At 34.2% G+C, this 18,161-nt stretch overlaps 1 protein-coding gene across 1 annotated transcript in view; it reads left to right on the plus strand.

Moving 5' to 3' along the window:
* The window catches only part of LOC145695112 (sortilin-related receptor-like), a 126,843-nt gene that overhangs the window by 64,640 nt on the left and 44,042 nt on the right, over window positions 1-18,161 (plus strand). The window contains exons 18-24 of the mRNA XM_081772028.1: window positions 586-726; window positions 1,093-1,226; window positions 4,392-4,529; window positions 6,462-6,666; window positions 8,007-8,219; window positions 8,953-9,098; window positions 17,488-17,773. Coding sequence (XP_081628154.1) covers window positions 586-726; window positions 1,093-1,226; window positions 4,392-4,529; window positions 6,462-6,666; window positions 8,007-8,219; window positions 8,953-9,098; window positions 17,488-17,773 — 1,263 coding nt within the window. The remainder of the gene's footprint in view (window positions 1-585; window positions 727-1,092; window positions 1,227-4,391; window positions 4,530-6,461; window positions 6,667-8,006; window positions 8,220-8,952; window positions 9,099-17,487; window positions 17,774-18,161) is intronic.

Raw genomic sequence — 18,161 nt, forward strand, 5'->3', positions numbered from 1 at the left:
AATCTGTATAAAGTTGTAATGAACCAAATGTTTGTGATTATATCGAAAAATGAATTGTGTAGCTACTGTAATGCTTTGGTGATAGCAGTGACTTTGTTTCCAAGAATTAAAACAAAAATTATTAACTATTATCGCACGATAAGTGAAAAGCTTTTGGAAAATCTTCCTTTTTAAATTTCGTGAATGCGGTAACTCTAAAATTTAGCACGTAATAAAGTAGTGAAAGACTGTTATAGCTATAACTAAACTATAAATTAAACTAAAATATGTAGGAAACATTGCTGAGATACACATGACATTTAAGGAATCTGAAAATATATTTGCTTTTGTGTTTCACAGATTTTACCCCCTTCCCCCATTTAGAACAATAAATACTTTTCTGGGTAGTTATTGAAAGAATATTATTAAATATCTTGTAAAATGGTGCATCGAAGTAAAAGTTGAAAGTCAAAGTATGTTTGTTTATGAGCATTGAATATTAAACTACAGACTTTCTGTTATTTTCCTCTTTCTCTCTGATTATATGTTGTAGAGATCGATTAAGTGTATTTAGGTGGTGATTTTTTAAATTTCTAAATTTTTCAGATTATCGTAATTGTACCGGAGATCAATTTAAATGCAAAAATGGCCGTTGCATTTCTAACCGATGGACGTGTGATATGGAAGATGATTGTAGAGATGGGTCTGATGAAGAAAATTGCACAACTGTTAATCCAACTTGCAGGTGTAAGTATTCGAATTAGATAATAAAATGAAGAAATATTGCATTACAAAATATGTAATGTTTTTGTGAACGGCAAATTAAAAGTTTCGGTTAAAACTCACATTGATCTCTGAAGAAAGAAAAAAAAATTCTCTTTGATCCCACTGAAGGAAAAAGCTATGTATTTTTTCTGCTTTATGCTTACAAGGAAGCATTTCATCTAGTTTGCAATCAATCATTAAAGGTAATATATGTGTGAACATCAGGCTTAGTTTGAAGTATTGAAGAAATTCCAGTTTATATATATACTATTGTATTATATAATATTTAGATAGTGATGGAGAATATCTATGTTTAAAATTTTAATAGTAAAATTTCTTTTCCTGCAGTTGGCGAATTCCGATGCATTAGCAGTGGTCAATGCATCCCGTCCACGTGGCGCTGCGATGGAGAGAATGATTGTAGTGACAAAACAGATGAAGCTAATTGTAACAACAATACTTGTCTGCCGTGGCAGTTTACTGTAAGTAGTTTTGGTTGTTGTGCCAAATACTGTAAACTGTTTTAAAAATGTAAATGTATTTCTAGGCCAGAATTAAGATGATTTGAATCTCTTTTATTAAAATGTCAATTTCTTAATGTAAATTTATACCGAAACTTTACTCTTGTCACGAAAGTTAAGTATTAACTGCTGTTTGAACTTTACATTCTTTTCAGAACCGTGGCTATATGAGACGTGGACCTACAGTATAACAAACCATATAGAGCTCCAACTAAGAACCTAACTGAGTCTCCCACCAAAGACCTAAAGTTGGATATTAGATAAAATATTTCATTTTCATTTTATAACAAGATCTACTTCTTAAATAATAATAATAAAAATAATGTTTCATGCAGTCATATATTAATTACATATGAATTACTGTAATTAATTTATGGAACAAAGGCGAGGACAATAGGAATTTAGCCACAAGAAAACTAGAAGTTACTTATTGAAACAAATCTGTATTGACCAATAATGTAAACAAGATAGTTTAACACTTCCAGCTTGCAATAATGAAATGCTTTAGTGATACATTCAAAAAGGTAGTTTGTTAAGTGTGATACAACAGAATCGATAATTTGTTATTAATACAGTTAGAAATTAAAGTTGTTCAAGATATGAATTATTTGTACAGTTGTCTTAATCTTACGAGTAATAACAATTGAAGCATACCGAAATATTCGATGAATCATTTATGGATTGCTATCGGAGTATAGAAAAGGAAGATAAAGTGGAAAATCAAAGCAGTAAGGAATTCCTCAGGGTATTCCGTCATTATGATTCTCAGACTATAAATCATATTGGAAGTCTTGTAAGCGAAACTGTGTTTACTGTCCTCTTACAGTTTATTACTTGTTTGATTCTTTTCTGTGCCCTAATGCTGATAAATCGATAGTCTCAATATAGTGATATTTGTTTCCATTTTTATGTAACTGAAGGTAATTATATAAGTATTCATGTTGAAATTCCTTGGTTCTAACTTGGGAGTTTAAATATGTGAATAGTTAATAGAAGATCGTAAATTTTACAGGGTGCTCACCCAACCGTGAAACGGTGAGTAAGCCGTTAATTTCTTATCAAACCTTAAAAATCTAGATTTTTAAAAATTAATAAAAAGCTAAAATTTGACCAAAGTAAATCACTATTAATAAATAATAATGTTTCAGTTCCGGTATTGTATCATCGCCGAAATTGTAACACGATGATCTATCAGAAGAAATCTTCGGTCAGATTTTATTTCTAATGAAAGCGAAACAGTTTCAAAGCTAGAATGAACAGCATTCTAATAATAATAATAATAATAATAATAATAATAATAATAATAATAATAATAATAATAATAAAAACAAGGAAATAAAAATCGTTTGAAATTGCAGAACTATGCTTTGGAACTATTTCAAACTTAAGCTGGAAAAGAGGGATGGGCAGGACGCGCCTTGGGTCCTGCACCGGACTGTTTTTATTGTCGTTGTGTGGTCAACAAGGTAACTATTATTAACTTTCCGACTATGAAATTGAAACATTTTGGACCGTGAAAACCGTGAAAAAAGGTGAATTCGGTTATTTAGTTTGAGTGGGAGCCCTGTTTTACGATGCTATATCAACAGAAGATACGTTTCTGATATTTCGAGTTTAGCCTCAAATTTTGTAAATATAGAAATTGGGGTAGAAAATTGAGAAAAGGTTCAATTACACGTTGATTGTAGATGATAAATTGTAGTGTTTCGAACACGCAGTTAGGGCTGTACTATATCTGGATTTTGATATCGAAAATCAATATTGATAAATCAAAATATTAAACATCAAAATACCGAATATCGAAATGTCAAAATGTCGCACAGCCCTAGCTATAGTCTGCCCATTTTAAGCATGAATCTCTCAAACATGAGAAGCAAACAGATAACAGGGCTGATCTGGTAATCACGCATGAGTGGATGATCCGGGAAGGGTAGACGACCGATCAGATTACTCGTGCTTACTAGGATACGAAAGTATTACAGTCGAAGGAGAGGTGAGAGATGAGTGTAAAAAGAACTCTTCACTGGAATGCTTCGACATATTTGAACACCCGTAATTATTAAACTATGTTGAATTAAAGGCACAAAATTGCCAGACCATAATTAACTCCAGTTTTTTCTTCGATCTTGCCATACAGATAGTTCATCCATTAATTACATATGAATTATTTATGTTAATTTAGTACGAGAAAATTACATATAAAAGAGTGTAATTAATTTTTAGACTTTCGAAAATTGTGTTACTTCGTTCGGCATCCCCCCAGTTTCTTATTAGTGGGGGAAATTTTGTTTCAAACACATTAAGAGGGGTAATTCTCCACCATTCGTCCAGAATTTCGTACCCTAGTGCGTACTGTGCTGGAGGTACTTCATGACAAGAATTTGAAGAGAGTGCGCTGTGCGTGTGTGGGGCTTGGCGATAAGATAATCACGGTTCCGGTGGTTAATCCGGAAACATACCATGAATTTTTTCAGCACCTAGTGTAAGTAATGTAGTGAAGCAGCTAATTACCACAGTTTATGTTATTGATCCGGAATTCAAGGAAATCATACTTCAGACCAGCTGATCTCCAAAGTCGTAGACCAATATTAGCACGTAGGATATCAAGATACCTTGTACGAATCCTTCATGTTATTCACTATACTGTACAGAATACTCCTTTCAAACAGTACTGACCACTAAACGTCGTTACTTGTGTCTAACCTTCATGTAAGCATTAGTCACAAATACATCATTACTTATGAATTAGTGAAATAGATTACTTGCAATTAGTTAAAAACAGACAATATGCTACTAATATTGTTAACAATAGCATGTGTACATCGCTGGTTATTAATAGAAAGTAGGAATATTGTTCTATGAAGTTCAGAGGTCACATAATTTTAGTTTATTTTGTGTTACGTTTCATTACAATTAGTTGATCTTGAGTTCATGAATAAGAATGCCCATGGTTTTCATTTTATATTATTATTATTTAATGTTGTATTGAGTATATTTGAAAACTGTAAGTTTTCCTTTAAGACATGATCTGAAACAACCTAAACAATGAAAGAAATTGTTTCTCTGTATCAATCTTGTTCTTAAAAAATATTTGTACTTGAACAATAATACTTCTTTTTCTTTTAGTGTGAAAGCAAAAAGAAATGTATTTTCCGCTCATGGGTATGTGATGGAGATACAGATTGTGAAGACGGGTCAGATGAACGGAATTGCACAACGAATCGCACACAAACCACCACACCAACACCTGCATTTTTGCCAACTGTAAGTATTTTACGATATTGTAAGCGAAAGTGCAAATCATGTTGAATGTGATATTGTAGTTTATAGGTGTTTTCTCTTCTTAAATGCAGTATTCTTGTTAGAAAATCTAAACCAGTAGTATTCAATTTTTTTTTTTTTTCGTACCTCTCCCTAGATTTAAGCTATCTTGAATACAAATTATAGGTAACTATCGAAAATAAATTTTAGAATTATTACCCATTAATTAAATAATATTAATGACCCAGCTTTACTGTAAGGAGCAAAATTATACTGTAAATTTTCTAGTATCGTATGTTACTGTTAGCATGGAGTAAATATTAAACTGTATTGTAATGTATTATTTATATAATTTTACGTATCCCGTGAGAAGTCATCCCTTACGCAGATTGAATAATAATGATCTAAGAAAAGCATTTTGCCATTGCTCTATATTGCAACGAATCTACTGTTTCTTAGCTTTCGATGTCGTATTTAATATTTACCTTTTGTTACTACTTTTTCCTCTCCTTTTGAGATGAAGCGTCATCGAAAATGCTTATATTTCATTACATTCATGTCTGTATTAATAGTGTTTGTCTATTTCTGGTACTTCTTTCTCCACATCAGTTTCGCCAATCCTTTGCTTTTACCACTATAAATAATTTACGCACCAGGGATTAATTAAAAATACTATTATGAAACACATACCGTATTGACCCAAATATAATACGATATTTTAAATATAAAACAGTTTCGTTAGAAAGATACTCGTGTAATAATCGTTTAGCTCTTTACACTTTATATATACACCAGGATTGTAATTTGAATCACTCTCTCGCGACCGTACCATGCAGTTGCGTGACTCATCAAGGTCAGACATATATATGAAATAAGTAATGCGAGTGCATCATGTGATTTAACTTTATTAGCACGTAAAATTTACTTTTCTCACTATGCTTCTACTGGATATTCAAATCTATCTGAGTATACTTTCCGTAACTACCAGAAGAAAAAAGTGCAGTCAAGCTTGGGATTTAAATCTTTAAAAAAGTTCTAGTTGGCAAGTTTTCCATTATATAATATTTTAAAAATATATCTAATATTTTATTTTCCCATCTCTGAAGTCTCCCAAAATCATGTATATGTATATAAAAACTTCGGAATTGTATGCTATTAAAGTACTTACTAAATATGCTTTTTCACTGACGCTTCATCAGACGGAGAGGAAGAAGTAAAAAGAAAGAAATATTGAATGAAATAAAAGCAGAGTTGATGAGTAATATAGGTCTGTTTCTGACTTCTAGGTTAGTTGCAATATACTACGTATATATTCTTTTCTTAACTTGTTTCTTTCGATCATTCATAAGTCTTCCATTTTATTGAGTTCTCAAACTATTCTTGAAATTTTGCGAAGAACAGCAAGTGATATTGTGAATAATTAGGAAAATAGTATAATTTAGAAATTTATTGAATATTATCAACGTTTGACAGAGTACAATATAGGTCAAACGGCTGCCTCTCGGAATTTTTTCTTGCAGTGAGTGCCGTCAGTGTCAGTCGATTGTCGAGACTATTCAACGTAGACACTGCTGCTGCTATTATATGATTGATAATTTATTATTGTAGTTATTCATTTCTGTAATTGACAATTTGTTTTATATATATATATATATATATATATATATATAGGTGTATTTTCCTATCACACTATGAAAAAATATATTTAAAAATTGCAAATAACATTTTCTGTAAAATTTGTCGCTGTAAGTTCTTAGAATGATTTGTGTCTGATGAAGGTACTGCTATGGTATCGAAACTGTCAACTTTGAAGTCCATTATTTTTAAGCTAAGCGTATAGATCTTGTCACATTTGCCATAAAGAAAAAAAAATCAATGTAACCTTACTTTTCTGTTCGTATAACATGAATCAATTAATTAACTTTTTGGTTTCAGAACTCATGCAATGATTGGATGTTCATGTGTAGCAATAAGAAGTGTATTCCTTATTGGTGGAAGTGTGATTCTGTAGACGATTGTGAAGATGGAAGTGATGAAATAGGATGTGGAGATCAGCACGGATCCATTACGACGCCTTCTCATACCACACCTACAGCTTCTACTACTACATGTTCGGAAAATAGATTCCGCTGTTATTCAGGTAAGAAATCAATTGAAATAGATCGGTAGTAAGTGAGCTCCATTTTAAAAATATTAGTTTTATCGTGATATTTTTCTCTCTCTTTCCTTACTCTTCCCCCTGACGAAATTAGGAGGATCTTTTGAAAAATCTTTGAATCATTAGTTTCTACAAAAATTAAATTTTATAAATTGGTGAGTTTTCAATTTACTACGAACTTAGGTCAACAAGCACTCGTAAATAGTATGGTTGTCTAGAAAGAGTATTTAGCAACAATCTGACAATCTGACTTACGATTGGCACGGTATTACGGAAGTGTAACTTATCTGGGTGTATATATAACACCCGTCTAGTTAGATACTAGGAAACATACCTAGGTATAATCAGAGAAAAGTATTGTAATTTAATATTTGATATAGTAAATAATAAAGTTCGTAAGCTGTTCTTATACAATAAGTTTTTTTTAATGAATTCTTTTCGTATGCGTATGGTGCTAATATAAGCTCATCTCATACTATGTGTTGTGATCAACTGAAAGCCGTTTCCAGACAATATCTGCGAAAGTAATAATGGTATTTAACTGTCATTTATACACAATGTAATGGCATCCGTGGTAATGGCCACAGCCTTTTACATACGTGTTCTAAAATTTGTCCCACTGTATCTTTGAAATTGGTTTGTCCCATTGCCCTATCTACGAATGACGTACATTTAAAATTTAGAAGGTTGGCCTGGGCATTTACGAACCTCTATCTCATCATCTGGCCATACCATAGCTCATGTTGAATTGCTCCGCTATGAATCGGATGCTCAGATGTTTATTCGCATGAATAGCTTCCGACACCTTTGCACAATTGTTCTCAGTGGAAACAACATGAACTTGACCAGGACGGAATATTACCTTGTTTCTGCAAATCCTTCCCGAATATCTTGGATCAATCGACACTGTTGTTTACGAGACGCATACGAGACGTCCTACATGCGACGAACATTTCAGTTGTTTTACTTTCATGAAATTATGACAGTACGTTGATCTTGTTTGGATGGATTGTGAATATGGAATACTATGTTTCAGCGGTTATTCCTGTAACGACAAAAAATATTGATTTACTGTTTGTACTGTACACGAACAAGGAACTGCAAATTCCTTCCATCATACCATATTATAGTTATGGTCAACAAACAGGATTCAATTATCCCTTATATCTGTGTATACTTGTTTATCGGAATTATGGACGTTTCTTCATGTGATTGATAGCTCCGATCATGTAGAAATGTGTGTTTATTGATTAAAATTTTGATAACAAATATTTGAAAACATAGAGGACCTCAGAAGCATTGATTGTGTATTGCTTTTACAGGAGACTGCATTTTGGCGTCGTGGGTGTGTGATGGCGTGAAAGACTGTGATTCAGGAGAAGATGAAGAAAATTGCAAGGGCTCGGTGTCGTGCAATGCTGATCAAGTGATGTGTCGGCAAGATGGTTCTTGCATACTTAAGTCTCAAGTTTGCGATGGTATTAGACAGTGTCCTGATGGCTCCGATGAATTGTCATGCACTGAACCAAAAACAAGTAAGTTACTTTTTGTAGTCATAATTACGCTGGGAATAGAATTGGATATTTATAATTTTTATTGGGTGTAGAGGTACTTTCCTTTATAAAATGAATGTTTTTTTTCCTTTTCTGGCTTTTATTATTTATTTATTTATTTATTCTATCACCAACTTCTTTCTATTACTATATTGCACTTGTGAGACTTCACAGTATACGATATTTCTGAGTTCTGTATTTTATAATTGTATGTTTTGTAACTTAGATATATACGTTCTTATCTTATTTCTACAGATTTAAAATAATTACATTAACAATTTTGATGCCCTTTGGCACTTCTCTCAATATCTTCTACTCGCTGCTAAACTGTGATATGGAGGTAGGTTGTTGTTTTCCTGTCGAACTCTTTATATCTAGAGAAATCGAATCTAGTTTGCAGCGTAGTTATTTAGGTTTTTAGCAAGGCTACCTTGGCTTGCAACCAATTGGAATAATTGCTGATTGTAACTAGAATACAACTTAGATATAAACATTCTTACCTTGTATCTGGGGATTTAAAAATAGATTCATGCCTTCCTGTGATACTTAAGTCATTCAGTATGTGTTCTGTACCTAGAATCAGCAGGTATATCTATGTGCTATAACCTGATTAGAAATATTCAGTACTCTAAATAATTAGGCACTGGAACCAGAAAGCTTGTATTTTTAATAGTATTAATTTTTCAACTTTTTTTTTCTTCTTCTGTGTTTATAGCACCCCCATCACTTGTTTGCGGCCAAGGGTTTTTCTCGTGTGATGACAGCGTATGTCTTCCAACATCCAAATACTGTAATGGACATGTTGATTGCTATGATACAACTGACGAAATGAATTGCAACGTAACAACTCGCACTTATAAAGTAAGTATAATAGATAATATTCATACAGGAGTTGGATTTAAAGTAGTCTTGTTGAAAGAAAAATGTTTCCTAAAATCGTATTAAGAAAAGAAGGAATCAACCGATTTTTCCTTACCATTATCCACTAAAGGTGCGAATATAGTTTATAATATGAAAAGAATGAGTACACTTGAATTCTTGGCAAAAAGTAGGAATGCGCAATATGAAGCAGAAAATTGTAAGAAAACCAATTAGTTTGGTGTGTGCAATGACTGTAATAATGTATTCATTATGTAGAAGAAAGATTTGGACTTAAAATAAATTTACAAGCAAACAACAAATGTAAATTTACAAGCAAACAACAAAAAAATACAGTTTTTAGGTGGCACGCACCAAGATGCACTATATGAACATGTCTTTGAAAGTGTAAAAGAAGATCCGTGGACTGAAATGTGTATGTTATTTCGACATTATTTCATCAAAAGTATGATGTTTTACATCACAAAAGGAACTATTCCTTATATTCGCACCTAAATTATATAACAGATTATATGATTGGCATAAACACATTCGTGGGCAATATGCTTTGATTTAACAATTTACGATTGGCTTACATTCTTGCGCATGAAAGGAAAAAGTGTAATTATTCAATTTACAACTGAAGAATAATAAAATTAAAGAAAATTTCTCAAAATTATTTCAAAGTTGTGGAGGATTCGTTATGACAATGAAGATTCAAGGACACTTCAATACATAAAAAAAGTATCTCATCACAAGTTCTCGATATGAGTATATCATCAGATATATTAAACATATTATGATTTACATGCAGGTACCGGTAACCTGTTCAGGTTGTTTCATAATATTGCATCGTGCAATAAATGAGCTCATTTCAGGGCTTTGATTGGAACACTGAGCTGGAGCAAGCGGAGGCTCATTACAATTGATTCCAATGTCACTTCTGTGCATGCATCACAAAAAAGAAAACACTGAATTGATCAACACCATTTTTAATATGGTGCTACCTTATAGTCCCTAGATTGTTTATCAAACATTGGCGTTTCAAAATGTCGCCACTATTAATCAAATATGGTTGACAAGAGTTTAGTTCTGTTGGTGAATGCCAGAGAAGTATGACTAGATGTTGGGAACAAGATGGGGCCTGGGGGCAAAATTCCCAGAATTGACTTATATTCAACTTTGTCAGTGCATGCATGGGGATCACATGTCTAATAACGTAATACTTATTCTCACATTCATTCCAGCTCAATTCAAAAGCAGCACTACGTCCAGAATGCGTTTTCCTAAAACATTTTCATGCGATATATTTCCCAAAAGTGCAAATATGTGCTAGTTTTTTCTCTTTGCATACAGTAAGAACAATGTTTCCGCTACGACATGTTAAAAAATCACAGACATATCGTGCCATATTTTTTACTAAAATGCCATTCTATCGTTTGATCATAGTTTATATGCTTTCAGTACCACAGCACATTCCAAATATGATATTAAGTAGTATTACTACACATCACATCAACATTCTAAATATACAAAACAATACATACATGTTGGTCGTGTCACCATGTGTATCAGCCACTGACTATCTATACGCAATGTAGGGATAGTCGCAAAGTCAGCTTCCTATCTTCTGTCACTAAACAGTGTCTCTCCGGCTTCGGCGGATAACCAAGTTTACACATGCCATGAGCTCATTGTAAGTTGGTATCTTATGTGTACACTATTAAGGTTCCATTATAACAAATTATATGGAGTCAATCTTTTACTTCATTTTTCGAGTTTTTGCCAAAAATTGCCTGATTTGGCCCCACTGTGCGACATAGTAAACCGGAGACTCAATTTCTGTTTTTGGCTCAGTTGCACTTTTTATACTTTACTTTTGAATTTTCGTTGAATTCACACCTGTAGAGAATATGGCGTGTCAACGCGCAAGCCGCACTTTCAAGATCAGCCATGCCGGTTCTGGTCAGAAGAAAGATTGGCTGACCGTTCCTTCGTTGAAATGTGTCATTGCGTCATCTTCCTAGCTTCGTGAAGACAATTGGGTAGCTACTTTAAAGGAAGAAAGTAGGTAATTCCAGTCTAGAAAGCCAGCCTAACGTCGAGGAGAGCCGATGTACTGACCACATATCACCCCAAAGACATAAATGCCACATGCCGGCTGGTAGTCCTTTAGTTTTCAAGAATTTGTTGCGCCAGAAATTTTAGTTCACAGAATATGGTGTCAGGAAAATTCAGTTAATTTCTCCATTGCTCAAATGACATCAAATTCAATCGTCATATAATCAACATAGATATTCTTTGACATTGGCAAGTCACTTGCCCGAAACTTTGAAGCTTCTGTACACCACAGTTTTCGTTCTCGCGTAGAAAATTCGTTTCAATACCGTCTGTCAACGTAGCCTCTCTTACCTCCCCCTGTCATCGTATCTTCTATCACGTCCTTCATGATACAGTCTCTTCTCAGTGAATATCTCAACTAATTGTTTTTCGCGTAGTTTTATTTTTAACTCTTGATTCAAGGTCCTACAAGACACTTTTCTTCTTCGTATTTTTTTTTCTGTCACCACTCATATCATTGTTTTATATCATGTTTACATTTTGTGTCTTGATTAATAATACTACCCAGGTTCTAGGAAGTAGTTCCCCTCCAACTTCTATAGTTAGTGCGGACCGCTTCGTTCCAACCACCATTTCTTTTGTCATTCTAGCACTTATTTTCATTCCACATTCTTCGCAAGTTTTGCTCAGGTTCAGTAACATCTTACTAATTTTCTTGCCTGATTACATAACAAGTTCATATCATTTGCTAACCGTAAACATCGAATTCATTCTTCCTCCTTCCAAAGTACCGTCTTCATTATACAAGCTCTTTTTCACTGTTTCTTCTAGATAGATACGTTGGCGAGAGACAAGATCTGTGTAGAACTCCCATTCTAATTGCTGTCATTTCTTCTTCTATTCTAATAGTTATTTGTTTATATATACAGGGTGTTAATGAACTATACCGACAAACTGTAAGAGGTGATTCCTCACATCAAAATAGAGTAAAAGTTCATATGGACTTACGGCGAAAAGTGCATAGTTTCAGATCTAGGGCTGTCCAAAATCACGAGAAAGCTAAATTTCAATACGCCCTATTTCGAATTCCAGAAACTGTGGATGGTGGTTCTGATCAGCGTGAAGGAAGCCACGCATCCACGATCCAAAACTACATATTTCATCAATTGTCAATAGGTGTAGAGGGTATTCTCTACAGGGTGTAATTCTCAGATATGTTTTCAATAAAGTTTTCAGATACACCCTGATTTCAAGAAGGGTCCAAACTAGGCAGGAGGTAAACCTTGACAACAATGGACATCCAATGCTTCGGAGGAAAGGCGGAAGTGTTAGGAACAGGCAGCTCTATGTTTCTGTGTGTTCGGAATAACGTGTGATGATATGTATTTCGTCACGGTATATTTCATGTTTTCTTCACTATAAGCATGAAAGAAAACATCGCAGCATACGTTTTCCGGAGTACGGGAGACCATGTTGCTGACGATTGTTAACACTTCCAACATCGCACTAAAGGATTCCGTGTTCACTGCTATCAAGGTTTATCGTTTGCCTGCTTTGTACCAATCATAAAGTCAGAGCATATATCACAATTTGGTGATGGCATGACTGGGAATTCCACCCTGTATGAAATAATCTGTACACCTATTAAATATTAATGAAATATGCATTTTTGGATTGCGTATGCGCAACTTCCTCTACGCTGATAAGGACCACCATTCACAGTCTCTCGTAATCGAAATAGGGCCTCTTAATATTTGGCTTTTTCGCGATTTTGGACAGCCCTAGGTCTGAAATTATGCACTTTTCGCCATAGGTCCATATGAAATTTTTCTCTTATTTTAATGTGAGGAATCACCTCTTAAAATTTGTCTGTATAGTTTATTAACACCCTGTATATATATATATATATATATATATATATATATATATATATATATATATATATATATATATATATGTTTTTCAGAGTTTTCGTTCCTTCTGTTCCAATCCAACACTCTTTAACGCTCTCATTAATAATTTTCAGTTTACCTTGTCAACATTCTTTGTAGATCAATCAAAACAACATATACACCTCTTTCCCGTTTGTATAAACTTTTCACGGACTACTCAAGCCAATTGAATCTCTTGTACCTTTTACGCTCTTAAACTCAGAATATTTTCCCTTAACTTCCTCATGTATTCTTCCATACAACCATATGTCCAGTACTCGAAGCGTAATTTTTGCTTCATGTGGTATGAGACTGATAGTTCTGTAGTCCTCACATCTCTCTGCGATCGATTCTTTCGATCACTCTTCCGTTCAAATATTCCATTACATAGTGAGAACAGTTTTTTCGTGTCCTTGTTTCCCATATTTGTAACGAATTCAATTAACGTGTTATTTAAAAAAGTGGTCTTCCAATTTCTTATCTCGGATATTGATTGTTCAAACTTATTCCGAGGTATAACAAACCCTTTATCACACTTGTCTGTTTTATTTTGTACTTCAACATATTGGCCTGTCCGTACTCTCACACAAGTCAACATCTTATTACCTACTACTACCTCGCCATTTTTATTTCCTACTGCCATCATGGACTATCCTTTGTTTCTTCCGAATTTCCATGTTTACATATGTTGTCTTCCTAATGTCAGCGAACTAGAGAATTGATTGATTGGTGGTTGCCTTCCACTCGGAATATCCCAGGCGTTAAAGCAACTCTCTTTCCACTTTTGGACCTAATGTCAGTGCACGTACCAATCACTATGATTTTCGCCAAAATGACGACTGGAAAAACTGCTGCCTCCCCCCCCCCAATTTAAATATAAATATATCTAAATAAAATTAAAATTAAAGTGTGTGGTATTCCCAGTCACAATGGCGACGCTTGTACGAAGAATTTGCTTTTAGTTAAACTTTTAATAGCGTGCGACACAAAAGTTAGACATCCTCCAATGTATTGGTAAATGATTAAAGACAAAGTGGGAATGACAATCTCTTTTTATCCGTATAAAAATCTTATGAAATAATTAGCAAGAGAATCTTATTTATCTGTTGGTTTATATTTGAGAAAGAAAAGTAAGTAAGTTAAGAAGAACAACAACTTATAGTTTTGGATCTAATATGATACAAGGATAAGAAATAAATTAACCTAAACCCTCTGAAGTCACAACAATTTTAAAATCATAATGTGTAGCAAAAATGAAAGGTTCAGCTGTTACTTAATTATTTTGAAGGGTAATTGGTCAACTATTTCCTAGGCAAGTTACGAATTCCTTACCTCTGAAACCATTTGTTACGAATTCCTTGTTCAAATACCATTGAAATATAGCATTAACGGCGACTTGTGGATACGTTCATTTTGTAAAATTTATTACCAAAGAAATATTCTAGTTCAAATTTCGAAGGCTCCTGTACCATTATTAAGAATATGGATTTTTTTTTTCTACAATGCTTACAGGTTAGTTGTCAGCTAATTTCTGTGAAATCCGTGTTTAGTGTATATAAAGAACTGTTTTATTATTATTATTATTATTATTATTTCTCTTTCATCACTTTGTAATGTAAAATGAATATGCTGTGCATATTCTACAACTGGAGATAACGTTACTAAGCTCAACGCTTCGACCTGCTAATCCGTCAAGGAAGAGGAAGCCAACGTTGAAGGTAGCAGTGATACCTGCTCCCAATATGCCCTGCAACTTTACAACTGGAGATAACGTTATTAACTTCAGCGATTCGACCTCCGTCAAGAGGAAGGAAATTGACATTGAAAGTATCAACAGTATCTGCTTCCTACGCTATCAGCTGCTGGAGTTGACAAAACAAGTCTTTCTGCAGTGGACATGCACGCGACTTCAACACTGGATATGACAACGCAAATATAGGCATCACTAACGTTGGAGTAAGCTCGCAGATTTTCAGCTATGATGCTATGTTGCTGCGAGATCTCATTCCTGATTTTAACTACCGATTGTCACAACAAACAAAAACAGACCCTATTTGAACGCCTGGAGGAGGTCTCCACTATTTACAGGACAGAGCATCTGTCATACTGTTTCGGAGAAATGTCAGCTGTGCATTTTACTGCTGTTCTTGTAGTTATGTAGCCTGGACATAATGCTGCTCAGGTTTCGAACTCGGGGCAACGGCGACATTAACAAACTAGGGCAGATCTTTGTGTTAATACGGGAGGAGGAGGCAAACAAAATGTGACTGAAATACTACTTTCCCGTATTGGACTAGATTTTTGGGGGGCAGATATGGTATCAGTAGAAATTCATAGTAAATTATCTTCGAGGCCAATATTTAGCGAATGACCTATTGTTGAAACAATTTCACATCTCTGCCAACAATATCTAAGGATAAAGTACCAAAGAGATTTTTTCAAAGGCTGTGATCTAAGGATATTCTCAGGTCAAATTCCGCATATTAGATCGAGGAACAAAGTTAGATCTAAGACACTTTTAACTAATACAAGGGCTTATTGATAGTCGCAGTCATGTCACAATAAGAGTTAGTGTTCTTCGGGCACTTGATCAATAGTGTACTTTAAGGAGGTAGTATTTCCGTTCTACTTTCCAGATTATTGTTGGCACTACTGTTGAAACTTGTCAAAGTTGAAAGTTCTCATTAAAGGAAACAATAGAAGATTTTAAAATGTTAATAAGTTATTACATCCTGTCCCTTTTTATTTACATCTTAGTTTGTCTCTGAATGAGTGTGTGTTTCCCTAGAATGCTGTTTAAACTGTGGTTCATAGGGAAGGGGAGAGAGGACAAAGTTAAGGATAACAGTGTTGCAGTATCAAATTGAAAATTTTAAAATAAGGCTCGTTACTACGACCGTAACATAAATAAATGTCTCGCAAATTACTTTGAAACTGTGACTTATGTTTCTAATGTCTTGGAAAATGAAATAGAATATACAAGTTATGGGAGAAATTGTTACATGAAGGGAAAAACGTTGCCAAAGTAGTAAGAATAACTAAGTGTATCTAAATGGCTAGTGGACAAGCACAGAAAGAGTTTTGGTGCAGACTATTGGTCTGAATGTCTTATTACTGGTCTCAAGAGTGAAAAGTGTGAGGCTGCCCAGAGAATAGACTGGGTAGCATAGTCAGGCCGACCAAACCTAAGTTTTAATATAATTTGAAAACACCGTTAAATGTTAAAAAATGACACTTTACTGTGAGGTCCGTGTTTTTCAAGATCCTGGAGTCACCCATGAATTAGTGACTTAAGAGGCTCCGATTTAATATGAGTTACAAACACCCTTCATTATACATTCTAAGTCTATGAAATTTATATATACATATAAAAGCACACTAATTCAATGTAAACGACGGGCACACCGACGACGTAAAGCTCTGCTCATAAAAAAAGATGCTTGTCAGTCACGAAATGTTTATGGTACGTTATGAAAGCGATGACCTTGGTTTTGAAATAACACGCTAACAATGCCTCTCAATCTGCTTAATTACGCAAAGGTTTTTTTTCTAGTAATCATTTGTACAGTCCGCAGCAAAAAACCTGCAACATGAGCATGTAAGTTTATTGTGAAACCACGCCTAAACAACGCAGGGAATAACATAACGTCTAAGTGGCACGAATCATCCCCTGCCCCACGGCGTCCTCCCCTACACATTTATTTTGAAACAAAAGACTTCGTCGTTTCACAATAAACTTTCATGCTCCTGTTGCAGATTTTTTGCTGCGGATTGTACAATATCTTGCGGCTACATCAAAACATGCCGAAATACAAAAGCGATATCTTTTGTTCTACGTACTATCAAAAATTGATTTCTTTCCAACAACTCTTCTGTTAAGCACTTTTCCGTACCGCACTCCCCATATTGACGAATGTTGCCAATTGTTAAACAATCATGTACAATTTTCCCCGTAACCACTCTATATGTTAAGATTGGGGTGTGAAAAAGTTACATTCCAGACAGCTTGGTTAGCTGTACGAGGGAGCGATTACTGACATTATATCCCTACCACGTCAGATCGTAGCTGTATGCAAGCTGAAATGATAACCTACGCGCTGTTATTTAGATGGCCGTATATCATTGACTGAGGCAATCGGTGTATATGTTCAGATTGGGATGTATATTAATGTGTTTTATAGAAAATCACTTGTATGTTTCGAAACGACATTTGGTAAAGTCTACGTCAATGCCTATTAAACTCGTATATATTATTTTGGTGATGAAAACTCTAAGAAATAAGGTTAGTTTTATGAGTTGTTTACATAATCTTGGTTTTAGAGTAGGGACTTGATTACAAGTTTCTATCCTCGTTTTATATTAATGAAACCTTTTTCTTTCTTTCTCAAAATCGTTAACAGATATTGCAAATGTTTGTCGATGAGAACACAATAAATGCGACGAGTATCTTGCTGTATTGGTGGATTCCTGTTCCCAAAAATGTGACGTTGCAATACTTACCTTCATATGCAAAAGCTGACACACACAAGTGGCACAACAATTCAAAATGGATCGACGGTTCTGAGTTTCGGTTTACAGATTTAAAACCATACACAACGTATAACATGACGGTCTACGTGCGAGTGAAAAATACTGGTGAGGTTTTTGCACCTGACAAGTATGTCATTGCAGCTACAGGACAAGGAGGTAAGTAAACTTATGTTTCTTTGGTTTTGGCAACTCTTGTCATACATACAAGTCATTTTTGATGTACAATAGTAATTTACATATGTATAGCTTCTAATTGAGATGGGCGAATATAGTACAATATTCGGCCATCCACATCTCATAATATGGTGTATATATACCAAATAATGTTAAAGGTAGGCGAATGACTGTTGGTTTTATTAAGTGTTCTTTCAAAAATGGCTGACACGTTATTACAAATCATACAATTGCCAGTGAACATTGTATTTGTTTTATGTCCTGTTCGTGGAAGCTGAAATAAGTTTTAATTCTCTGATTTCTTTAGCTAGGGTATACTTAGACAATTTAGTAAGGTAAATAACTGTTTAGCAAATCTGATTGAGTTTTA

Source organism: Thermobia domestica, chromosome 9, assembly GCF_964235325.1.
Source record: "Thermobia domestica chromosome 9, izTheDome1.hap1.1, whole genome shotgun sequence".
NCBI lineage: Eukaryota > Metazoa > Arthropoda > Insecta > Zygentoma > Lepismatidae > Thermobia > Thermobia domestica.